Source organism: Bos taurus, chromosome 21 (assembly GCF_002263795.3).
Source record: "Bos taurus isolate L1 Dominette 01449 registration number 42190680 breed Hereford chromosome 21, ARS-UCD2.0, whole genome shotgun sequence".
NCBI classification, from domain to species: domain Eukaryota; kingdom Metazoa; phylum Chordata; class Mammalia; order Artiodactyla; family Bovidae; genus Bos; species Bos taurus.
This window is the reverse complement of record NC_037348.1, coordinates 367,385-393,258: the sequence shown is the minus strand read 5'-3', so window position 1 is coordinate 393,258 and position 25,874 is coordinate 367,385. Positions and strand designations below refer to the sequence as shown.

Genomic DNA, 25,874 nt, shown 5'->3' with positions numbered 1-25,874 from the left:
TTTACAGCGGGTTTGCCCGGGGTGGGGAGTGCTGTCATCATGTCATCAGTGGTGTTATCCCTCCTGGAGCAAAAAAGACCAGTGTGTGTCCCCACTCTGACTGACGCCCTGTCCATGTGACCCTGGTCTTCTCCTGCCCTGAGATGTCACCCCTTCGGGTCTGGTGCAGGTCAGCTCTTCCTCGGCACAGGGATCTGACCTGTACACTGACTGAGAACCTACTGTCTATGAAAAGGCCTTCCCAGTCTGGCTTTGGTCACAGCAGTTCTGCATGAGCATGTCTTTTGTGCCAGATCCAGTTTCCTGACACCTGAATGTGCTCTGGGGAGAGGCCTCACCTCCTTGTGCCTCAGAGCTTGGGGGTCACCTGTGCCCGATGCTGTGCAACATGGTCAAGACTCCTGAGGGTGACCCTGGAACTGTGGCCTCTGGCATCGAGGTCACTGAGCTCCTACGTGTGTCCTCATCCCTTGGCTCAACACCTTCATCCATCATCAAACCCAGTGGAGTCTTGTGGGGCACGCCTAACAGGCTTTCCACTCTTCAGCAGTTTCTCTGATCTCGTGATCCCACTGGACCACTTGTAAAACCGAAATATGCTTCTCATCTCACGGGACTGGAAGGCTGCAGACACTTCCCCACATCCACTACCAGTTGGTTTCTATGGAGTTTAGTTTATGGCATCAGACGTGGGATCCAGAGAATCCCCAACAACTCCTAAGCCATGAGCAATCAGATGCTGGTACCCACTCTGACTTACTGAGTTCAGTGCTCTCTGGATGAGAGTGGTCTAATAGCTTTGTGTGGAGTCTTTAGGGTTTTCTATCTACAGTGTTCTGTAGATAATGAGAATTTTGCCTCCTGTGGTAAAGAATCCACTTGCAATGTAGGAGACCTGGGTTGACTCCCCAGGTGTGAGATTCCCTGGAGTAGGAAATGGCTACCCACTCCAGGATTCTTGCCTAGAAAGGACAAAGAAGACTGGCGAGCTACAGTCTCTGGGGCAACAAAGTGTCAGACACGACTGACTGACTAACACACTCTTATCTCTAAACTCTATGCCGGCCCAGCAGTTCTGAAACGAAAGCTGACAGTGATACAGGCCTTCTTCAAGAAATGTAAGGAAAGAATCCAACTTACTACCTACAGAAATTAGAACAGAACACCACAAAAGCACAGAGGCAGTAGTAGGAAGGAAAGGACAAAACAGTGCAGAAATTAATAATGTTGAGATGAACACACACACACACACACACAACAGCAACAACGATCAGTTAAATCAACAGCTGGTGTTGTTGTTGTCATTGTCGTTTTTTCAAAGACAAACAAAACCATAAGTCTTTAGCCAGTCTCCAAAGGAGGAAAATGAATTTACTGGAATAAAATTAAAAACAGAAAAGACATAACGCTAATACCTCAGAGATACAGAAAACATATGAGATTATTACAAAGAGTTGTATGCCAACAAATTGGACAATCTAGAAGAAATGGACAAATTCCTAAACTGTAAACCCTGCAGGACTGAATCAAGATGGAGGAGACAACATGGAGAGAATGATCGTCGGTGTGAAAATTGAATTTCGTCAGAGTAATTTTAAAATCTTCCAGGGAGCAACAGTCTCAGAACAGAAAGTTTCTCTAGGGACTTTTATAAAACATACCTTTGATGAATTTAATGCAAAACTTCTCAAAACCTATTAGCAAATCAAATTCAACAATGAATAGAAAGGTCATGCACCATCCTCAATTGTCTTTTACATGAGGGTCACGGTGATGGTTCAAGATCCCAGCAGCAGGAAATAGGCTGGTGAAAGTGCTCAGCTTCAAATATGCACCACCTCCCACAAAAAGGAGTGGAAAGTAAAGGGGCAGATCAACAGCCCCAGAGGCTGGAAGAGGAGCCAAAGAAGATTATTCCCAGACTTTGGACTTGGTAGGGTTTGCATGGATGGATTTAAACACTGTCGGGGCCAGTGGGGCCTCCCTGGAGGCTCAGCAGTGAAGAATCTGCTTGCACTGAAAGAAATGCAGGAGACTTGGGTTCAGTCCCTGGGTCAGGAAGATCCCCTGGAGGAGGAAATACCAACCCACTCCAGTATTCTCGGCCTGGAGAACCCCATGGACAGAGGCGCTTGGCAGGCTATAGTCCATAGGGAGGCAAAGAGTCAGACACAACTGTAGCACTGAGCACTCGTGCACACTGGGACCAGGGGTCCTTTCTGACTTACATTTATCCTTTTTACGGAATGAAACTTCTTGTAGCTGAGATACGCCTGTCTTCGTGTTGTATTTTAGAACACAGATCCTCATGCATAGCTGAGTTAGAGGACTAGATTTGGGACTTGGGGTTGATGGTATTTAGACCAACTTTGCTCTGCAATCTTTATTATAATTGCCATTATAATTTAGTGTCAATTCTTAGGTGGACATTTGGGAGGTTTTCTGGTATTTGCTAAGTGTAATGGGCCTGTGGGAAGGATGTATTTGCAGGGCTGAAGGTGGACTGTGTTTGAATCATTCATTGAGTCTCTGAATGTCATCTAACATGGCATTGGGGATTTTGGAAAATGTGACTGATTGAGAGGTCTGCTTTTCCTGGATTATCATGTGGCTCCAGTTGAAACCACAAATGTGTTCATCAGAGGGAGGCCAAGGGCATCTGACCCTGGGAGAAGTGACCACTGATGGAAGGTGCTTTGCTGGGCTGTGCAGATGAAGGAAGTGGCTGAGAGCCAGGGATGCAGGCAGTGAAGCTCTAGACTGGACACGGCAAAGAAGCAGATTGTCCCTGACTTTATCCTTTCAGAGTGCAACAGGAGCTCAGGTGGGCTGGTCTGTGAGCATGCCTTTATTTTCCGCAGTCCTAGAGGCTGTAAGCCCCAGATCAGGACACCAGTGAGGCTGCTCTTCTGGTGAGGCCCCCTTCCTGGTTCACATCTGGCACCTTCCTGCTGGGTCCTTCCCTGGTGGACAGGGACAAATATGTTCTCTGGGGATTCTTAGAAAGACTCCAACCCAGATCATGAGGACTGTCCTCTCATGAACTAAGCATCTGCCAAAGACCCCGATTCTCACAGCATCCTCTTGGGTGCACAGGACTTCCAAGCCTGAATTCTGGGGGCACAGATCATTCAGACCCTGAGAGCCTTGGGACTGTGGTCCTGTCGCATCTGGATTCCAATCCAGTGAAACTGATATCAGACTCTGCACTATGGACTGAAAGGGAATGTGTGTGTGTTGATTTGAGCCCCACACGTGTGGGAAGTTGGCACAATGATCAGCAGAGTCATATAAGCTAGAACGTGGGTTTCACATCCACCAGTGTCTCCCACACGGCTCCCACTTACTTGGTGACCACAAGCATGGCCCCTGGGGACAGGGCACTGCAGGCCGTGGTCCCTGGGAGGAACCATGTGCTGCCACAGACTGAGGGACCTGTGCACTCCTCGACCCTGACTCTATAACCCTGCTCGTGGCTGTCTGACCAGATGCTATGTGTGGGCTTCTTGGCAGAGACTGGGAAATAGAAATTCACCCTTGGGATCCCCCAAGGACGATGGCACTTTTCAAACTAAAGAATGAGCCAGAGGACTTGCCAGGACACTCTACAGAATAAGAATCCCATACTTGACATTAACCAAATATTTCCCGATAATGCCTCACCTAACATTCCCAAGAAGAATCAGGGTCTCAATACTCCTGCTAAAAAAGGAATAAAAATCCATAACCCATTGGAGAGAAATCTTTATCTTGCATCTTTCTTTGAGATCTTGCTCAAAAGCACCAGTGTCACAGGAGAGCATGATCTGATCTCTCAGATTTCAGACTCTTGGTGATGAGAAGTCAGGAAAACCATCATTTTTCTCCTCTCCTCTCCCAGCACAGCACCCTGCCCCTCAGGATGTGGGTTTTCACAGTGTGCCTCACACAGTAATAAACAGCCGTGTCCTCAGACCTCAGACTGCTCTGCTCCATGTAGGCGGTGTTGGTGGACGTGTGTGCAACCAAGATCACTCTGCTCTGGAACTTCTAGGTGTACCTAGTTCCACCATGTTGAGGGTCAGTCCATCCATCCGTTCAAGCCCTTGCTGAGGGGCCTGTCACACGCAGTGCATGTAGTCGGTGAAAGTGTATCCAGAAGCCTTGCAGGACACCTTCACTGAGGCCCCAGGCTTCCTCAGCTCAGCCCCCACTGCACCAGCTGCACCTGGGCGTGCACGCCTGTGGACAGGGGACAGAAGTGCATGAAGCCCCTTGACTGGACCCTGTCCCTTCCTTCACTGAAGCACTGGAGTGACCCTGACCTGGAGCCAAGGCCACCAGGAGGAGGACTCTCCAGCTCCAGCCCCTGGTGAGGCCTGTGCTCCCAGGACTGCTGTGCAGAGCCGGTGTTGCTCTGGGTGATGTTCTCAGGGCTCAGAATATCCATATTTAACCTAGGACACCTCAGGTCACCTGCATGTTCTAGAGGCTGAAAACTTTACACTCAATACACGGGCGATATTAGGAAGGAGCAGACTTATGATCCATGGCCACGCTCAGTGGGTGTGTGTCCGTGTCCTCATGCTGTTTCATGGCGTGTGTCCTGCCAGGTCCCTGACCCCTGTGTACACAGATCTCTTCCACTGAGGGACCCGCCCCAGAGGACACAGTCCCCATTGTGAACCAGCCTTTAGTGCCACAGAGACATCTTCACCTCTAATCAGTGTGTTTCCCCAAAGTCAGCCACCACTGGGTATTCACATACACACACACACCTCTCACAGAGACGCACCTGTCAGACAGACAGACAGACACACACACACCTGTCTCACATACACACACATAGCTGTCACACACACAATCAAAACTGTCACACACAAGCACTCACACCTGTCACACAGACATACAGACACACACAGTCACATAAAACTGTCACACACACACAACTGTCATACACAAACATACCCATTCACACACACAGACACACCTGTTACACACACATACACCTGTTGCACACAAAGAGACCTGTCACACACCCAGACATGTCACACACATACAGACACACCTCTCCCACACATACACACCTGTCTCACACACACACACCTGTTATACACACACACACACCTGTTGCACACATACATGTTACATACACTCACCTTGGTCACACAGACATACAGGCACACATACACATGTCAAACACACCTGTCACACACACACCAGTCACATACACACCTGTTATACAAACACACACCTGTCACGCAGACATACAGAGATATATACTCACAAACACTTTCACGCTCACACATACAGACACAAAACCAATCACACACATTCACATGCTCAGATGCACACATAAACACCCTCACACTTACATATACACACTCACATGCACACACATACAAACACTCACTCATATATATACACACACACAAACATGCATACTTACACACACTCACACACTCACATACACACTCACAGACATATAGACATGTACTTCTCGTGGCCTCACTGAGCTGTGCAATCCCAACAGTCCTGAATATTAAACGTCCTTGTCCAATCCTTGTCCCGCTAGTTATTGTTTTTACTGAAAAGAGAAGACTCCATCTCTGAGACTCCCGGCCCCTCCCCACATGCTCCTGTGCAGCAGCCCTGCACTGGTGTCCTGGGCACCCCCTGCCTGGGCTCACAGGGCAGTCCTAGCAGTGTTTCTGGTCTGGTATTAAGTGGCTGTGTTCCATCTTCAGAGTATTCTTCTAGAGAGAGCATGTTCTTTTAATCTTCTCTAGAAAAAGCCTTTGGAAAAGGAAATGGCAACTCATTCCAGTGTTCATGCCTGGAGCATCCCAGGGACGGGGGAGCCTGGTGGGCTGCCATCTCTGGGGTCACACAGATTCGGACACGACTGAAGCGACTTAGCAGCAGCAGCAGCAGCAGCAGCAAAAACAGCCTCAATAAACACATGCACTCTGTAGAGAGACCCCAAGGAAGGAGTTTGTGAGAACACCTGGACGTCGCCTCCCTGGGGCTGCAGGTGCACCGATGCAGTTGACACTCACAGTGAGTCCAGAGGCTCTCGAGGATGTGGGGTCCCTTGGCCTCCTGGAGCCCCCCATGGGCTAACATCCTGTCACAGGATAGCTGCAAGCACAAGCACGGGGCTCGATGCCCACTCCACCTACTGTTCACTCCTGGGCTCACCTGTTCTTGCAGCACCTGGACCCTGCAGGGGCCCCACAGGAAGGTCCAGATGACCCCCTTGATGGAAACCAGTGCAATCGCCCCTGACAACTCACAGCACAAACACCTGAGGGGCTCCTAGTGCCGACACCTGTGAGAGGAGACACCTGAGACGCTGGGGGAAGACGAGGCAGAGCCCTTGTCAGCTGACTCAGGGGAGGCTGCCCTGAGGGAGTGCTCACCCAGGGAATGGGGTGGTGAGCATGCTCAGTCACCTCAGTCGTGTCTGACCCTTTGAGACCCCACGGACTGTAGCCCACCAGACTCCTCTGTCCATGGGATTCTCCAGGCAGGAACACTGGAGAGGGTTGCCACAACAGCACCCTGCAGAGAAGCTAGGTCAGCCGTGTGCATGTCCCCTGACAGGACATCTCTTCAGCAGGACGGCCTCGGGTTGCATCCATCCTCAGACTCCATCCTGCTTCTCACCGTCCCTCCTGACCACCTGCCTGAGGACTTCAGGACCTGAGGTCATTGGGGAGACAGACCCACTGCTGTGTCAGCCTTGTGTTCTCCAGCAGGACCCTGTGACAAACCTGCTTCCCCCTGTTCTGAGTCTCTGATGGAACCTTCATGAATATTCCTGAGAACGTCAGATACCCAAGTGCAGGAGAGGGATACTGGCCATGTCGATCAGGCAGGACAGAGCGGGTCTGAGGCCAGTAGTGAGGGCTCCAAGCCTGGTATCCAGCCATGGGTACCAGAGCCTCAGTGCCCTGCCTCCTAGATGGCGTCTGGCTGTGGTCTCTGCACACTAGCTCCCCACCTCAAAGAGGCTGCATATCGTACCTCAGCCAGTTCCCTGGAGGTCCCATGTGGGTAGGGGCTACATGCATTGTTGAGGTTGAACACCCATTACTCAGGGGATCTGGGTCTGGACTCTGAGCGTCGCCAGGGTTTTCAGTATTGGCCTGTCTGCATAATACTCCCTCCTGGGCTGCAGTGCCCTGGTCCAGTCCCTTCTCTTAGCCATGAGATTTGAAACCTCTGTAGGTCTGCAGTAGACAAGAATTTCTGTTCATCTCCTAGGAGAAGTTCGGGGAAGAGCTCTTCCATGGAGGGTCTGCCTGATTAACCCTCTGGTTAGATGTTAACATTTCTCAGGGTTTGCCTTCCCCTCGTCCGTCAGGTGTCCTGAAGGGATAAATATGAACACTCACCTTGAAGATCTGGATGTTTCTGGAGTTATATTCCACAAACCATGGACTGCGACCCCAGGATCTCTCATCCTCACAGTGGTTATTGCTGGTCCTGCAGGAATTGGTAGTAATTACCCTGAGGGTGCTCCTCCTGAAGCTTCACTTCCATGGGCACGTCTCACCTGGACTGTGGATTGCCCACCTCTCTGGTTTTGTGCTGGGGGATTTCCTTACAATCTGAGGACTCTGTTAGGTCCAGGGAAAGTTTTGGTGTTGAGAATTTCCTTGCTTTAATATGGAAATCATGGTTTCCACACAGACTACCTCTTGATGCAGGAACCAGCAGGTATCAGCTGAGGTTGTCCTTGACCTGGGTGGCGAAGGAGAAATCGAATGTCACTAAGAGTCAGAGGAGCCTGGACAGACTTGACCAACATACAGAGACAGGGATGAAGGACTCAGCAGGGCATTTATCTTAGGATCAGATTCCAAAGCTCTTCCAAGAGGCTGGAATTCAGAAAGCACCATGGTGAGGAGATTGTTACGTCCTGGTGACCCAGTTCTAGTCAGAAGGCAGGACAAAGCGCCTCTCGGTGATTCCGGGTTCCTGAGGTAATTTCAGAGGAGCCGTCCCCCTTCTCCCAGCCCCTTTTCATGTCCCTGTGTGACCAGGGAATGCAGTCATCACGTCCGTAATGAGGGGTTCCCCTGGGGGAGGGGCTTACATGTGGGTGTGCCATGTGGAAGGTTGTTCATTCTCTCCAGGTACGTGAACTGCTGACTTCACCAAATCCGGGACCACCCACATCTGGGCTCCTCGTTTCATTGGCTTGTGATTTTTCTCATTGTTGGGCTTCCCCGATAGATCAGTTCAAGCTTCCCTGACAGCATGGTCCTTGGAAGAAAAGCTATGACCATCCTAGACAGCGCATTAAGAAGTGGAGACTTTGCTGGACAAATTCCGTCTGGTAAAGCTATGGACTTTCCAGTACTCATGTATGGATATGAGAGATGAACCATACAGAAAGCTGAGCGCTGAAGTACTGATGCTTTTGAACTGCTGTGTTGGAGAACACTGTTGAGAGTCCCTTGACTGCAAGAGGATCAAACCAGTCTATCCTAAAGGAAATCAGTCCTGAATATTCACTGGAAGGACTGATGCTGAAGCTGAAGCTCCAATACTTTGGCCACCTGATTTGAAGAACAGGCTCATTGGAAAAGACCCTGATGCTGGGAAAGATTGAAGACAGGAGGAAAAGGGGATGCCAGAGGATGCGATGGTTGGATGGCATCATCGACTGGATGGACATAAGCTTGAGCAAGTTCTGGGAGTTGGAGATGGACAGGGAAGTCTGGCATACTGCTGTCCACGGGGTTGGGAAGAGTCAGCCATTACTGAGTGACTGAACTCACAGCTCAATGGTAAAGAATCATCCTGCAATATAGGATTCGCTTCCTGGGACTGGAAGATCTGCTGGAGAAGGGATAGGCTACCCACTCCAGTATACTTGGGCTTCCCTTGTGGCTCAGCTGGTGAAGAACCTGCCTGCAGTTTGGGAGATCTGGGTTTGATCCCTGAGTTGGGAAGATGCCCTGGAGAAGGGAAATGCTACTCACTCCGGTATTCTTCCTTGGAGAATTCCATGGACTGTGTAGTCCGTGGGGTCGCAGAGTTGGATACAACTGAGCAACTTTCACTTTCTCATTATTTACTCTGTTCACTTTGTGTGATTTCTGCTGTTGAGACTCACATAATGATCGCAAGATGGCGCTAGTGATAAGGAACCCGCCTACCAATAAGCAGATGTAAGAGACACAGGATCCATCCCTGGTCAGGAAGATGCCCTGGAGGAGGGCATGGCAACCCGCTCCAGTATTCTTGCTTGGAAAATTTCATGGACAGGGGAGCCTAATGGGCTACAGTCCCTAGTGTGGTAAAGAGGCTGACATGACTGGAGTGACTAGCATGCATGCATTAGAACAAAGTGATTTAAAATCACTAAGTTTCATGAACTAAAGGTAGTGTTTGTTCCATGAGACAGTCAGGAGGGATGGCTAAACACGAAGACGGTGTTCACAATGGCTTCTTTATTCATCAGGGAATATTCTGTATATTCCTTAGATGTATGGTGCTCTCTCGTTGAAAGACTTGTCCTCGTATAAACTTCTGGTGGCTCATAGCTTGACAAGAAAGCTGAGGATATCAAGTAGGAATTGTTTTTAAAGTAAAAGCTTCCCTTTAGTTTGTGTCCTCTATCTGCCGTAAAACCACCCAAAGGACAGAAGCTACTGCACCTACTAGAGCCTGTCAATTAGTGAAGGGAGGAACGCCCCTCGGTGGTGCTCAAAGAGCTGAAACCACACTCAGACCATTATTCATAGTTCTCTCCATGGGAATTCATTGGGACCCCACCCCAGGTTGATGTAGAAGGTAAGTCTGAGGACATCACAGACATAGATGCAGGAACACAGACGACACAAACTTTTCATCTTCCTGCATCTGTGTGTGGTGTCAGCAGACTCAGCTTCTATCTCAGGCTGGCGTGGAGGTCGCGCTGAGTCTCCATGGCGAGAACTATGGCTGATGCTGTGAGTGAGGTGTCAGTTCCGTTAGCACCACCAAGGGGGGTTCTTCCCTGGCCCTGGGTTTATACACCTCTGTTGTCTGAGTCCAGCTGCACTTACACTGCTGACCGCTGGCTAACTCGTTTACTGGCCCTGCTGTGCTGAGCCCCACTGCTGAATCACACAGAGCCTCTCCTGTGGACTTAGCGAGCTTACACCAAATGTCCAGAGAACGGGCCTAAGCGACAAGCGGAAGCAACCCTAAGAGACCGTCCCTTTCGTGCAGTGAGGATACGGTCCCCTATCCCAACCACCATTCTGCCTCAGATGCTGAGGAGGTACCTAAGAGTCATGAATGCAGAGAAGGTCCCCAGAAAAACTGCTACAAGGAGAGGAAGCCCCCTGAGAGGAGACCAGCTGTCAATCACCATCTGCACCTGCTCCTGCAACACACAACTGTGTGTCCCCAGCACCGCTGGAGGTCATGGAGCCCCCGGAGGGTGGCTGGTGTCTGGGCTCACACTGCCTTCCCCTCACTGTGTCTCTTGCACAGCAGTATACTGCCGTGTCCTTGGTCATCACAGAGCTTAGCTGCAGGGAGTACTGGTTACCAGTAACCACTGGTGATGGAGCAACCAGAGATGGCACAGGTGAGAGCTTCCGCAGTTCTGGACCCTGCTCCTGCAGCTGCACTGGGACAGACCAGCTAGGGACAAGGAGAATCAGTCCCTGTCAGTCACCTGCAGTCACAATCATCCCCACAGACCCGTGTCTGCACCTGAGACCCTCATCTTGGCGAGCTGTCACCAGGTAGAGGAGAAGACCCAAAGCCCCATTTTCTACCCAACAGCTCTGCATTCACTGAGACCTCCATCCTGTGTGAGCAGAGAGGGGTGAGCTCTCACAGCCCAGGGTGGATTTTACCCTGGAGCTTGAAGAGGAATTTACATTGAGGAGCTCTATTCCTGTGAATACAGAGAGGCTGTGGTCACACTCAACCTGGTCATCCCAGGATCCCCACGGGTGCCTTCTGATTTACATGGTTGGTGAGGAAGTGTGGGAAAGCAGTGTGTCTATCAGATGGCTTGGAACCAGATCCCAGGGCAAGTCCCCCTTTCTGAGCCCAGAGTCTCCATCTTGACGGCCCCCACCTCCTGCCCCTTGCCCATCTCAGCTCAGTCCCTCGTCCTCTCAGTCCTTGGGTCTTTCCTCAGGGCTGAGCCAGCACAGATCCTGCTTCCTTTCCCTATGCCAGTGAAGGTTCCTGTGATGGGAGAAAGGACAGACGGTGGTGTGCTCCATGTTGACCCCACGGACAAATCCACCTGAGGACCTCTGTATTTCCCCTTATGAATGATCTAGACATAAGCTCAGAATGGGGTGTGGACTTCAGAGACGTTGAGGCGAGATGGTATCACCCTGATTGCCCTCACCTGGTATGTGTGTTTTGAGTGACTCAGTGAACTGGCCAAATTCTCAATGTCTATATAAGGACACAAGGTAACAGTGTTTATGTTAAGACGCTAATAAAAGCCAGCATGTAGGTGAATTTGCAGTACAGAACCTGTGAATGATGAGAATCATTGCATATGCAGCACTGGGGACCCCTGACACTGGAGCCTTAGATACTGCTTGCTCCAGATTCTACTGTGCAGTTTGACAGATAGAAGGAGGTTGAGTCTCTTCCTTCTTCGTGGACAAAAACAAAACAAAGATTAAAAATGTTTAAATATCTTAGGTTTCCTTTCAGGATAGTTAATAGTTGAAAATAACATGAGAGGCAAATGTTTTTACTGAGTTCCTTTGAAAGAAGAGAAATGAAGGTGAAAATTTTAGCTGTTTAGTATTATATGTGTGTGTGTGTGTGTGTGTGTGTTTGCATAAAGCTATCCTTGCTTCAAGGAAAAATTAAAATATATATAAACACAGTTTTCTGAGAGCGGCATAAAGCACAAGGAATTACCAGGACACAGAAGAGGGTCTGAGGCGCAGCTCCTGGGCAGGAGGAGGAAAGAGAAGCTCTGAGGAGAATCCCCCCCAGGCCCCCCACCGCCCAACGCCTCTTCTGCACCTGCTCCAGGACTCAGCTCTGAGTGAGTACTGCGCGCCCCCTGGTGGTCACGGGCCCCCATGCAGGGAGGTTTTTGTCTGGGCTCACACTGATTTCCCCTCACTGTGTCTCTTGCACAGTAGTATGTGGCCGTGTCCTCAGGTGTCACGCTGCTCACTGACAGAGAGACTTGGCTCTTGGAGTTGTCCTTGGTGATGCTGAGCCGGGATTTCAGGGCTGGGTTAAAGCTTGTGCTTCCACCACTGCATATACCACCGAGCCACTCCAGCGCCTTCCCTGGAGCCTGGCGGACCCAGACTACACCATTGCTGCTCAATGAGAATCCAGAGACCGTGCAGGTGAGGGAGAGGGTCTGTGAGGGCTTCACCAGGCTGGGGCCCGACTCCCGCAGCTGCACCTGGGACAGGACCCCTGTGGAGAGAGAGAAGCACGGTAACCCGTGGGCTCAGATGCAGCTTCCCCACGTGCCCATGTCTGACCCAGAGACACTCACCTCTGGGGGCTGACAGCACAAAGAGGAGGGTCCACAGTGGGTTCATCTTCGAGCAGATGAGAGTCACCACTCCTGCAAGTCTCTTCAAGTCTCAGGAGGAGCCTGAATTTAAGGGAGCTGGTGCTCTGTTTCTACCCTGTGACCTGAGTGGATATTTGCATACAGGAGGGACCTCTGTATAAAAAGCAGAAAGCAGTGAATAGAGGTCCTGTCTATGGGGCTCCCCCTGTGAGGGGGTGCTGTCTGTGGCCTCAGAGAACTCAGCCCCTCCTGGGGTCCCCCTCCCCACGACAAGAAGTCTCTTGAGGAATAAAATGTTGAAGGAGGGCTGGTCAGGAAAAAACATGCTTTCAGGGAACAATGGCAGATTTGGGGAAGAGACTTCAATCCAAAGAACATGTTTACCTTTACTCAACAAATGCACACCACACATTCAGGTACCAGCCATTTGTTAGACACAAACTCTTATTTTTTATTTTCTTCCCTAATTAGCTGATGTTTACTTACTCCACATGCAAACATCAGAGAAAATTATACATGTAATAATCATATTGAATTCAAATGGAGTTGAGTACAATTTAATGTCTATTGGAATTACTAAAGCATTTATATTTCCCTTGGCTTTCTTGACTGTTTTTTCATCTGAACAACTTAAATAGTCTCAAGAATCACTCTAGAGGTGGTTTGTTCAGAGTAATTAAACACAGTATTAATTCTGTGGACAAAGTAGACATTTGTGTTGAGATGCTCGTCTTCCCAGCACAGCTGACTTGCCCAGTGGGCTGCATTTTCCTGTGCACAACTGAGTGTCTGCAGGGACTCGTGAAGCTCAGCATCTCCTCCCTGAGGGTGGACCCTGAGGACCCCAAGTCTACTGAGGCCTGAGGACACACAGCTCCTGGGAGCTCCTTAGGGCTCCGCTCCCCCGTCTCCCTGTGTCCCTGTGGCTGTGTCCTCACACCTGCATTTCTGTGTGTGAGGATGTAGACTGGGGCTGACGACAGTCACAGCATGTGTGGACTTTACAGCAGGTTTGCCCGGGGTGGGGAGAGCTGTCATCAGTGTCATCAGTGGTGTTATCCCTCCTGGAGCAAAAAAGACCAGTGTGTGTCCCCACTCTGATGGATGCCCTGTCCATGGGACCCTGGTCTTCCTGCCCTTAGACGTCACCCCTTCGGGTCTGGTGCAGGTCAGCTCTTCCTCAGCACAGGGATCTCACTTGTGCACTGACTGAGTTAGAACCTACTGTCTATGCAAAGCCCTTCCCGGTCTGGCTTTGGCCACAGCAGTTCTGCACAAGCGTGTCTTCTGTGCCAGATCCACTTTCCCAAGCCCTGAATGTGCTCTGGGGAGAGGCCCCACCTCACTCTGCCTCACAGCTTGTGGGGTCACTTGTGCCCGATGCCATGCAGCATGGTCAAGACTCCTGAGCATGACCCTGGAACTGTGGCCTCTGGCATCCAGGCCACTGAGCTTCTAGGTGTGTCCTCATCCCTTGGCTTAACAGCTTCATCCATCATCAAAGCCAGTGGAGTCTTGTGGTGCATCGCCTAACTGGCTTTCCTCTCTCTTGCACTTTCTCTGATTTTGTGATCCCACTGGACCACCTGTAAAACCCAAATATGCTTCTCATCTCACAGGAATGGAAGGCTGCAGACACATCCCCAAATCTACTGCCAGTTGGTTTCTATGGGTTTAGTTTATGACATCAGAAGTGGGATCCAGAGAATCCCCAACAACTCCTAAGCCATGAGCAATCAGATGCTGGTACCTACTCTGACCTGTTTGTTCAGGGCTCTCTGGATGAGTGTGGTCTCCTAGCTTTGTGTGGAGTCTTTAGGGTTTTCTGTCTACAGTGTTCTGTAGATAATGAGAATTTTGCCTCTTGTGGTAAACAATCCCCTTGCATTGTTGGGACCTGAGTTGACTCCCCGGGTGTGAGATTCTGTGGAGTAGGAAATGGCAACCCACTCAGGGATTCTTGCCTGGAAAGGACAAAGAAGACTGGTATGCTATAGTCCAAGGAGCAACAAAGTGCCAGAGAGGACTGAGGGACTAACACACACTTATCTCTAAACTCTATGCCAGCCCAGCAGTTCTGAAACGAAAGCTGACAGTGATGCAGGCCTTCTTCAAGAAATGGAAGGAAACAATCCAACTTACTACATACAGAAATTAGAACACAGACACTACAAAGGCCCAGAGGCAGTTGGAGGAAGGAAATGACAAAATAGTGCAGAAATTAACAATGTTGAAATGAATATACACACACACAAAACAGCAAAAAAGATCAGTGAAATCAACAGCTGGCCGTGTCATTGTCATTGTTGTCATTTTGCAAAGAGAAACAAAACCATAAATCTGTAGCCAGTCTCCAAAGGAGGAAAAAGAATTTACTGGAATAAAATAAAAAATAGAAAAGACATAAAGCTAATACTACAGAGATACAGAAAATCATATGACATTATTACAAAGACTTGTATGCCAACAAATTGGACAATCTAGAAGAAATGGACAAATTCCTAAACTCTAAAACCTGCAGGACTGAATCAAGATGGAGGAGACAACATCAAGACACTGATCGTTTGTGTGAAAATTGAATTTCGTCAGAGTAATTTTAAAATCTTCCAAGGAGCAACAGTCTCGGAACAGAAAGTTTCTCTAGGGACTTCTATAAAACATATCTTTGATGAATTTAATGCAAAACTTCTCAAAGCCTATTAGCAAATCAAATTCAACAATGAAGAGAAAGGATCATGCACCATCCTCAATTGTCTTTTACATGAGGGTCATGGCAATGGTTCAAGATCCCAGAAGTGGGAAATAGGCTGGTGAAAGTGCTCAGCTTCAAATATGCACCACCTCCCACAAAAAGGAATGGAAAATAAGGGGGCAGATCAACAGGCCCAGACAGTGGAAGAGGAGCCAAAGAAAATTATTCCCAGACCTTGGACTTAGCAGGGTTTGCATGCATGGATTTAAACACTTTCGGGGCCAGTGGGGCCTCCCTGGTGGCTCAGCAGTGAAGAATCTGCTTGCGCTGAAAGAAATGCAGGAAAAAAAAGAAATGCAGGAGACTTGGGTTCAGTCCCTGGGTCGGGAAGATCCCCTGGAGGAGCAAATACCAACCTACTCCAGTATTCTGGGCCTGGAGAACCCCATGGACAGAGGGGCTTGGCATGCTATAATCCACAGGGTGGCAAAGAGTCAGACACAACTGTAGCACTGAGCACTCGTGCACACTGGGACCAGGGGTCCTTTCTGACTTACATTTATCCTTTTTACGGAATGAAACTTCTTGTAGCTGAGATACGCCTGTCTTCGTGTTGTATTTTAGAACACAGATCCTCATGCATAGCTGAGTTAGAGGACTAGATTTGGGACTTGGGGTTGATGGTATTTAGACCAACTTTGCTCTACAATCTTTATTATAAATCACATTATAATTTAGTGTCAATTCTTAGGTGGACATTTTGGAGGTTTTCTGGGATTTGCTAAGTGTAATGGGCCTGTGGGAAGGAATATTTGCTGGGCTGAAGATGGACTGTGTTTGTCTGAATCATTCATTGAGTCTCTGAATGTCATCTCACATGGCATTAGGGACTTTGGAAAATGTGACTAATTGAGAGGTCTGCTTTTCCTGGATTATCGTGTGGCTCCAGTTGAAACCACAAATGTGTTCATCAGAGGGAGGCCAAGGGCATCTGACCCTGGGAGAAATGACCACTGTTGGAAAGTGCTTTGCTGGGCTGTGCAGATGAAGGAAGTGGCTGAGAGCCAGGGATACGGGCAGTGAAGCTCTAGAGTGGACACGGCAAAGAAGCAGTTTGTCCCTGACTTTATCCTTTCAGAGTGCACAACAGGAGCTCAGGTGGGCTGGTCTGTAAGCAAGACTTTATTTCCAAGAGTCCTAGAGGCTGTAAGCCCCAGGTCAGGACACCAGTGAGGCTGCCTTCTGGTGAGGCCCCCTTCCTGGTTCACATCTGGCACCTTCCTGCTGGGTCCTTACCTGGTGGACAGGGACTAGTATGTCCTCTGGGGATTCTTAGAAAGACTCCAACCCAAATCATGAGGACTCTCCTCTCATGAACAAAGCATCTGCCAAAGACCGTGATTCTAGCAGCATTCTCTGGGTGCACCGGACTTCCAAACCTGAATTCTGGGGGCACAGATGCATTCAGACCCTGAGAGCCTTGGGACTGTGTTCCTGTTGCATCTGGATTCCAATCCAGTGAAACTGATATCAGACTCTGAACTGTGGACTGAAAGGGAATGTGTGTGTGTTGGTTTGAATCCCACACGTGTGGGAACTTGGCACAATGAGCAGCAGAGTGATACAGGCTAGGACGTGGGTCTCACATCCACCAGTGTCTCCCACTTGGCTCCCACTTACTCGGTGACCACAAGCACTGCCCCGGGGACAATGCACTGCAGGCCGTGGTCCCTGGGAAGAACGATGTGCTGCCACAGACTGAGGGCACACACACACCTGTCACACACATACCTGTTACACACACATACACCTGTTACACACAAAGAGACCTGTCACACACCAGGACCTGTCACACACCAGAACCTGTCACACACATACAGACACACCTGTCACACACACACAACTGTCTCACATACACACACCACCTGTAACACACACAACTGTTACAAACACACCCTCCCGTAACACACACATCTACAACACAGAAACACACACCTGTCACACACGCACACACACCTATAGCACACACACCTGTTACATACACACACCTTTGTTACACAGACATACAAGCACACATACACATGTCAAAGACACCTATCACACACACACACCAGTCACATACACACCTGTTATACAAACACACACCTGTCACACAGACATACAGAGATATATACTCACAAACACTTTCATGCTCACACATACAGACACAAACCCAATCACAAACATTCACACACTCAGATGCACACATACACACCATCACATTTACATACACACACTCACATGCACACACATATGCACCCGCACACTCACATGCACACTTACACACACTCACACACACACTCACAGACATATAGACGTGTACTTCTCATGGCCTCACCAAGCTGTGTATCCCAACAGGCCCCAATATTAAACGTCACCAGTCCTTGTCCTGCTAGTTATTGTTTTCAGTGAAAAGAGAAGACTCCGTCTCTGAGACTCCTGGCCCCTCTCCACATGCTCCTCAGCAGCAGCCCTTCACTGGGGTCCTGGGCATCCCCCTGCCTGGGCTCACAGGGCAGTCCTAGCAGTGCTTCTGTTCTGGTATTAAGTGGCTCTGTTCCAGCTTCAGAGTATTCTTCTAGAGACAGCATGTTCTTTAATCATCTCTAGAAATAGCCTCAATAAGGCACACACTCTGTAGAGAGACCCCAAGGAAGGACTTTGTGAGAACACTTGGACGTCACCTCCCTGGGGCTGCAGGTGTACTGATGCAGTTGACACTCACAGTGAGTCCAGAGGCTCTCGAGGATGTGGGGTTCCTTGGCCTTCTGGAGCCCCCAGTGGGCTAACATCATGTCAAAGGATAGCTGCACGCAGAAGCACGGGGCTCGATGCCCACTCCACCTACCATTCACTCCTGGGCTCACCTGTTCTTACAGCACCTGGACCCTGCAGGGGCCCCATAAGAAGGTCCAGATCAGCCCCGTTGTCGGAAACCAGTGCAATCGCCCCTGAAAACTCACAGGACAAACATCTGAGGGGCTCCTAGTGCCCACACCTGTGAGAGGAGACATCTGAGACATCAGAGGAAGAGGAGGCAGAGCCCTTGTCAGCTGACTCAGGAGAGGCTGCCCTGAGGGAGTGCTCACCCAGGGAATGGGGAGGTGAGCATGCTCAGTCACCTCAGTCGTGTCTGACTCTTTGAGACCCCACGGACTGTAGCCCACCAGACTCCTCTGTCCATAAGATTCTCTGGGCAGGAACACTGGAGAGGGTTGCCACAACAGCACCCTGCAGAGAAGCTAGGTCAGCCGTGTGCGTGTCCCCTGGCAAGACATCTCTTCAGCAGGATGGCCTCGGGTTGCATCCATCCTCAGACTCCATCCTGCTTCTCACCATATACTCCTGACCACCTGCCCGAGGACTTCAGGACCTGAGGTCACTGGGGAGACAGATCCACTGCTGTGTCAACCACGTGTCCTCCAGCAGGATCCTGTGACAAACCTACTTCCCCCTGTTCTGAGTCTCTGATGGAACCTTCATAAATATTCCTGAGATCTTCAGATACCCAAGAGAAGGAGAGGGATACTGGCCATGTCGATCAGGCAGGAGAGAGCGGGTCTGAGGTCAGTAGTGAGGGCTCCAAGCCTGGTCTCCAGCCGTGGGTACCAGAGCCTCAGCGCCCTGCCTCCTAGATGGTGTCTAGCTGTGGTGTCTGCACACTAGCTCCCCTTCTCAAAGAGCCTGCATATCATAGCTCTGCCAGGTCCCTGGAGGTCACATGTGGGTAGGGGCTACATGCATTGTTGAGGTTGAATACCTATGATTCAGGGGATCTGGTCTGGGCTCTGAGCGTCACCGGGGTTTTCAGTATTGGCCTGTCCACGTAATACTCCCTCCTGGGCTACAGTGCCCTGATCCAGTCCCCTCATTTAGCCATGAGTTATGACCCCTCCGTAGGTCTGCAGTAGACAAGAATTTCTGTACACCTCTTAGGAGAAGCTGGGGGAAGAGCTCTTCCATGGAGGGTCTGCCTGATTAACCTTCTGGTTAGGTGTTAACATTTCTCAGGGTTTGCCTTTCCCTCGTTCGTCAGGTGTCCTGAAGGGATAAATATGAACACTCACCTTGAAGACCTGGATGTTTGTGGAATTATATCCCACAAACCATGGACTGTGACCCCCAGGATCTCTTACCCTCACGTGGTTATTGCTGGTCCTGCAGGAATTGGTAGTAATTACCCTGAAGGTGCTCCTCCTGAAGCTTCACTTCCATGGGCAGATCTCACCCAGACTGTGGATTGCCCACCTCTCTGGTTTTGTGCTGGGGGACTCCCCTGCAATGTTAGGACTCTGTTAGGTCCAGGGAAAGTTTTGGTATTGAGAATTTCCTTGTTTAATGATGGAGATGACAGTTTCCACACACACTACCTCTTGTTGCAGGAACCAGGAGGTTCCAGGTGAGGTTGTCCTTGACCTGGGAGGTGAAGGAGAAATCGAATGTCACTAAGAGTCAGAGGAGCCTGGACAGACTTGACCAACATAGAGAGACAGGGATGAAGGACTCAGCAGGGCACTTATTTTAGGCTCAGATTCCAAAGCTCTTCCAAGAGGCTGGAATTCAGAAAGCACCACGGTGACTAGATTGTTATGTCGCTGGTGACCCAGTTCTAGTCAGAAGGAAGGAAAAGTGCCTCTCTGTGATTCCAGGTTCCTGAGGTAATTTGAGAGGAGCTGTGCCCCTTCTCCCAGCCCCTTTCCATGTCCCCGTGTGACCAGGGAATGCAGTCATCACATCCGTACATGAGGGGGTTCCCTGGGTGAGGGGCTGACATGTGGGTGTGCCATGTGGAAGGTTGTTCATTTTCTCCAGGTACAGGAACTGATTTCACCAAATCTGGGGCCACCCGCATCTGGGCTTCCTTGTTTCATTGGCTTTTGATTTTTCTCATTGTTTGGGATTCTGCGATTATCAGTTCAAGCTTTCCTGACAGCACGGGCCTTGGAAGAAAAGCTTTGACAAACCTAGACAGCGCATTAAAACGGGAAGACTTTATTTGCTGGCCAACTTCCGTCTTGTAAAGCTATGGATTTTCCAGTAGTCATGTATGGATACGAGAGTTGGACCGTAAAGAAAGCTGAGTGCTGAAGTATTGATGCTTTTGAACTGTGGTGTTGGAGAAGACTGTTGAGTCTTTGGCCTGCAAGGAGATCAAACCAGTCTATCCTAAAGGAGATCAGTCCTGAATATTCACTGGAAGGACTGATGCTGAAGCTGAAGCTCCAATACTTTGGCCACCTGATTTGAAGAACAGACTCATTGGAAAAGACCCTGATGCTGGGAAAGATTGAAGACTGGAGGAAAAGGCGATGCTATAGGATGAGATGGTTGGATGGCATCATCGACTGGATGGACATAAGCTTGAGCAAGTTCTGGGAGTTGGAGATGGACAGGGAAGTTTGGCATGCTGCAGTCCATGCTGTTGGGAAGAGTCAGCCATTACTGAGCGACTGAACTCACAGCTCAATGGTAAAGAATCATCCTGCAATATAGGATTCGCTTCCTGGGACTGGAAGATCTGCTGGAGAAGGAATAGGCTACCCACTCCAGTGTACTTGTGCTTCCCTTGTGGCTCAGCTGGTGAAGAATCTGCCTGCAGTTTGGGAGACCTGGGTTTGATCCCTGGGTTGGGAAGACCCCTGGAGAAGGGAAATGCTACTCACTCTGGTATTCTTCCTTCGAGAATTCCATGGACTCTATAGTCCGTGGGGTCGCAAAGATTTGGATACAACTGAGCAACTTTCACTTTCTCCTTGTTTACTCTGTTCACTTTGTGTGATTTCTGCTGAACGAGACTCACATAATGATCGCAAGATGGCACTAGTGATAAGGAACCCGCCTACCAATAAGCAGATGTAAGAGACACAGGATCCATCCCTGGTCAGGAAGATGCCCTGGAGGAGGGCATGGCAGCTTGCTCCAGTATTCTTGCCTGGAAAATTTCATGGACAGAGGACCCTAATGGGCTACAGTCCATTGGATGGTAAAGAGTCTGACATGACTGGTGCGACCAGCATGCATATATTAGGACAAAAGTGTTTAAAATCACCACATTCCATGAGCTAAAGGTAGTGTTTGTTCCATGAGATAGTCTGAAGGGATGGCTGAACACCAGGATGGTGCTCACAATGGCTTCTTTATTCATCAGGGAATATTCTGTGTATTCCTTAGATGTATGGTGCTCTCTCATTGAAAGACTTGTCCTCATATAAACTTCTGGTGGCTCATAGCTTGACAAGAAAGCTGAGGATATCAAGTAAGAATTGCTTTTCAAGTACAAGCTTCCCTTTAGTATGTGTCCTCTATGTGCCATAAAACCACCCAAATGACAGAAGCTACTGCACCTACTAGAGCCTGTCAATTAGTGAAGGGAGGAATGCCCCTCGGTGGTGCTCAAAGAGCTGACACCACACTCAGAGCATTATGCATAGTTCTTTCCATGGAAATTCAGTGGGACTCCCACCGCAGGTTGATGTAGAAGGTGAGTCTGAGGACACCACAGACGTAGATGCACGAACACAGACAACACAAACTTTTCATCTTCCTGCATCTGTGGTTGGTGTCAGCAGACTCAGCTTCTATCTCAGGCTGGCATGGAGGTCCCGCTGGGTCTCCATGGAGAGAACTATGGCTGATGCAGTGAGTGAGGTGTCAGTTCAGTTATCACCACCAAGGGGGGTTCTTCCCTGGCTCTGGGTTTATACACCTCTGTTGTCTGAGTCCAGCTGCACTTACACTGCTGACCGCTGGCTAGCTCGTTCACTGGCCCTGCTGTGCTGAGCCGCACTGCTGAATCACACAGAGCCTCTCCTGTGGACTTAGCGAGCTTACACCAAATGTCCAGAGAACCGGCCTAAGAGACAAGAGGAAGCAACCCTAAGAGACTGTGCCTTTCGTGCAGTGAGGATACGGTCCCCTTTCCCAACCACCATTCTGCCTCAGAGGCTGAGGAGGTACCTAAGAGTCATGAATGCAGAGAAGGTCCCCAGAAAAACTGCTACAAGGAGAGGAAGCCCCCTGAGAGGAGACCAGCTGTCAATCACCATCTGCACCTGCTCCTGCAACACACAATTGTGTGTCCCCAGCACCTGCTGGTGGTTATGGAGCACCTGGAGCGTGTGTGGTGTCTGGGCTCACACTGCCTTCCCCTCACTGTGTCTCTTGCACAGCAACACAGAGCTGTGTCCTCAGTGGTCACAGAGCTCAGCTACAGGGAGAACTGATTGTTGGATGTCTCTGCAGATGGAGGTGTGGCTCTTGATGGAGGGGCTGTGGTAAGTGTCACCATTATAATATATGCTTCCCATCCACTCTAACCCCTTCCCTGGGGCCTGGTGGATCCAGCTCCCACCATAACCACGTGATGGAGTAACCAGAGACAGCACATGTGAGGGAGACGATCTGCGAGGGCTTCACCAGTTCTGGGCCCGACTCCTGCACCTTCACCTGGGACAGGACACCCGGGGACAAGAAGATTCAAGCCCAGTCAGTCACCTGCTGTCACAATCACCCCCACAGATGCGTGCCTGACGCCTGACCTTCCCCTTGGGGAACTGCCACCAGGCAGAGGAGAAGACTGCAGAGTCTCATCTTCTACACAACAGCTTGGCCTTTACTGAGACCTTCATGCTCTGTGAGTAGAGAGTGGTGAGCTCCAACAGCCCAGGGGTGGATTTTACCCTGGAGCTTGAGGAGGAATTTGCATTTCGGAGCCCTTTTCCTGTGAATCCAGAGAGGCTGTGGTCACACTCACCCTGGTCATCCCAGGATCCCCGTGGGCACCTTCTGAATTTACATGGTTGGCGAGCAAGGGTGGGAAAGCAGTGTGTCTATCAGATAGGTTGGAACCGGATCCCAGGGCAGGTCCCCCTTTCTGAGGCCAGAGTCTCTGCCCTGACGGCCCCCAACTCCCACTCCTTGCCCATCTCAGCTCAGCCCTTCATCGTCTCAGTCCTTGGGTCTTTCCTCAGGGCTGAGTCCAGCACAAATCCTGCTTCCTTGCCCTGTGCCAGTGACGGTCACTGTGATGATGGGTGATGGGAGCGAGGACTGATAGTGGTGGGCTCCATGTTGACCCCACGGATAAATCTTCATGAGGATCTCTGTATTTCCCCTTATGAATGATCCAGACATAAGCTCAGAATGGGGTGTGGACTTGAGAGACGTTGAGGCGAGATGGTATCACCCTGACTGCCCTCACCTGGAATCTGTGTGTGTTGAGTGACTCAGTGAACTGGCCAAATTCTCAATGTCTATATAAGGACACAAGGTAACAGTGTTTATGTTAAGACGCTAATAAAAGCTAGCATGTAGGTGAATTTGCAGTACAGAACCTGTGAATGATGAGAATCATTGCATATGCAGCACTGGGGACCCCTGACACTGGAGCCTTAGACACTGCTTGCTCCAGATTCTACTGTGCAGTTTGACAGATAGAAGGAGGTTGAGTCTTTTCCTTCTTCGTGGACAAAAAACAAAACAAAGATTAAAATGTTTAAATATCTCAAGTTTCCTTTCAGGATAGTTAATAGTTTGAAAATAACATGAGAGTCAAGTGTTTTACTGAATTCCTTTGAAAGAAGAGAAATGAAGGTGAAAAATTTTAGCTGTTTAGTATTATATGTGTGTGTGTGTGTGTGTGTGTTTGCATAAAGCTATCCTGCTTCAAGGAAAAATTAAAATATATATAAACACACAGTTTTCTGAGAGCGACATAAACCACAGAAATGAAATACCAGGACACAGAAGAGGGTCTGAGGTGCAGCTCCTGGGCAGGAAGAGGAAAGAGAAGCTCTGAGGAGAATCCCCCCCAGGCCCCCCACCGCCCAACGCCTCTTCTGCACCTGCTCCAGGGCTCAGCTCTGTACTGAGTCCTGAGCGCCCCCTGGTGGTCACGGGCCCCTATGCAGGGAGGTTTTTGTCTGGGCTCACACTGACTTCCCCTCACTGTGTCCTTCGCACAGTAGTACACGGCCGAGTCCTCAGTTGTCACGCTGCTCACTGACACAGAGACTTAGCTCTTGGAGTTGTCCTTGGTAATGCTGAGCCGGGATTTCAGGGCTGGGTTATACCTTGTGTATCCATCATTATCTATACCACCAAGCTACTCCAGCGCCTTTCCTGGAGCCTGGCGGACCCAGCCTACAGCATTGTCGCTTAATGAGAATCCAGAGACCGTGCAGGTGAGGGACAGGGTCTGTGAGGGCTTCACCAGGCTGGGGCCCGACTCCTGCAGCTGCACCTGGGACAGGACCCCTGTGGAGAGAGAGAAGCACGGTGACCCGTGGGCTCAGATGCAGCTTCCCCACGTGCCCATGTCTGACCCAGAGACACTCACCTCTGGGGGCTGACAGCACAAAGAGGAGGGTCCACAGTGGGTTCATCTTCGAGCAGATAGGAGTCACCACTCCTGCAAGTCTCTTCAAGCCTGAGGAGGAGGCTGAATTTAAGTGAGCTGGTGCTGTGTTTCTACCCTGTGACTTGAGTGGATATTTGCATACCGGGGGGACCTCCGTATAAAAAGCAGAAAGCAGTGAATAGAGGTCCTGTCTATGGGGCTCCCCCTGTGAGGGTGTGCTGACTGTGCCCTCAAAGAACTCAGCCCCTGCTGGGGTCCCCCTCCCCACGACAAGGAGTCTCTTGAGGAATAAAATGTTGAAGGAGGGCTGGTCAGGGAAAAAGGTGCTTTCAGGGAACAATGGCAGATTTGGGGAAGATACTTCAATCCTAAGACTGTGTTTACCTTTACTCAACAAATGCACACCACGCATTAGGTACCAGCCATTTCTTAGACACCTACTCTTAATTTTTTTTCTTTTCTAATTAGCTGATGTTTACTTATTCCATATGCAAACATCAGAGAAAAATATACATGTAATAATCACATCGAATTCAAATGGAGTTGAGTACAATTTAATGTCTATCAGAATTCCTAAAGCATTTATATTTTCCTTTGCTTTCTTCACTATTTTTTCATCTTGCACAGCTTAAATAACCTCAAGAATCACTCTAGAGGTGGTTTGTGCATAGAAATTAAACACAGTATTAATTTTGTGGACAAAGTAGACATTTCTGCTGAGATGCTTGTCTTCCCAGCACGGCTGACTTGCCCAGTGGGCTGCATTTTCCTGTGCATAACCGAGTGTCTGCAGGAACTCGTGAACCTCAGCATCTCTTCCCTGAGGGTGGACACTGAGGACCCCAAGTCTGCTGAGGACTGAGGACACACAGCTCCTGGGAGCTCCTTAGGGCTCACTCCCCCGCCTCCCTATGGCTCTGAGGCTGTGTCCTCACACCTGCATTTCTGTGTGTGAGGATGTAGACTGGGGCTGACGACAGTCACAGCATGTGTGGACTTTACAGCGGGTTGGCCCGGGGTGGGGAGAGCTGTCATCAGTGTCATCAGTGGTGTTATCCGTCCTGGAGCAAAAAAGACCAGTGTGTGTCCCCACTCTGATGGATGCCCTGTCCATGTGACCCTGGTTTCCTGCCCTGAGACATCACCCCTTCAGGTCTGGTGTAGGTCAGCTCTTCCTCGGCCCAAGGATCTCAACTGTACATTGACTGAGTTAGAACCTACTGTCTATGCAAAGCCCTTCCCGGTCTGGCTTTGGCCACAGCAGTTCTGCACGAGTG

The 25,874-nt window shown here is 49.8% G+C and overlaps 1 protein-coding gene and 1 pseudogene across 2 annotated transcripts; both read right to left on the bottom strand.

Annotated features, from left to right (window-relative positions):
- Positions 1–9,385: 9,385 nt before the first annotated feature.
- LOC100300806 (immunoglobulin heavy variable 4-59) lies at positions 9,386–12,571 on the bottom strand. Of its 2 annotated transcripts, XM_059879239.1 has the most exons (3): positions 12,488–12,571; positions 12,082–12,405; positions 9,386–9,552 (listed from the first exon to the last, which is right to left on the bottom strand). In XM_059879239.1, exons 1-3 carry the CDS (start codon positions 12,531–12,533, stop codon positions 9,401–9,403), a joined length of 522 nt encoding a protein of 173 aa, XP_059735222.1. In that variant the 5' UTR covers positions 12,534–12,571; the 3' UTR covers positions 9,386–9,400. The 2 variants fall into 2 exon arrangements, with proteins under 2 accessions (XP_059735222.1, XP_010799006.3); XM_010800704.4 differs by lacking the exon at positions 9,386–9,552 and having other exon boundaries at positions 11,795–12,405.
- Positions 12,572–21,998: 9,427 nt separating this feature from the next.
- On the bottom strand, positions 21,999–24,662 carry LOC100300764 (uncharacterized; annotated as a pseudogene).
- Positions 24,663–25,874: the final 1,212 nt, after the last annotated feature.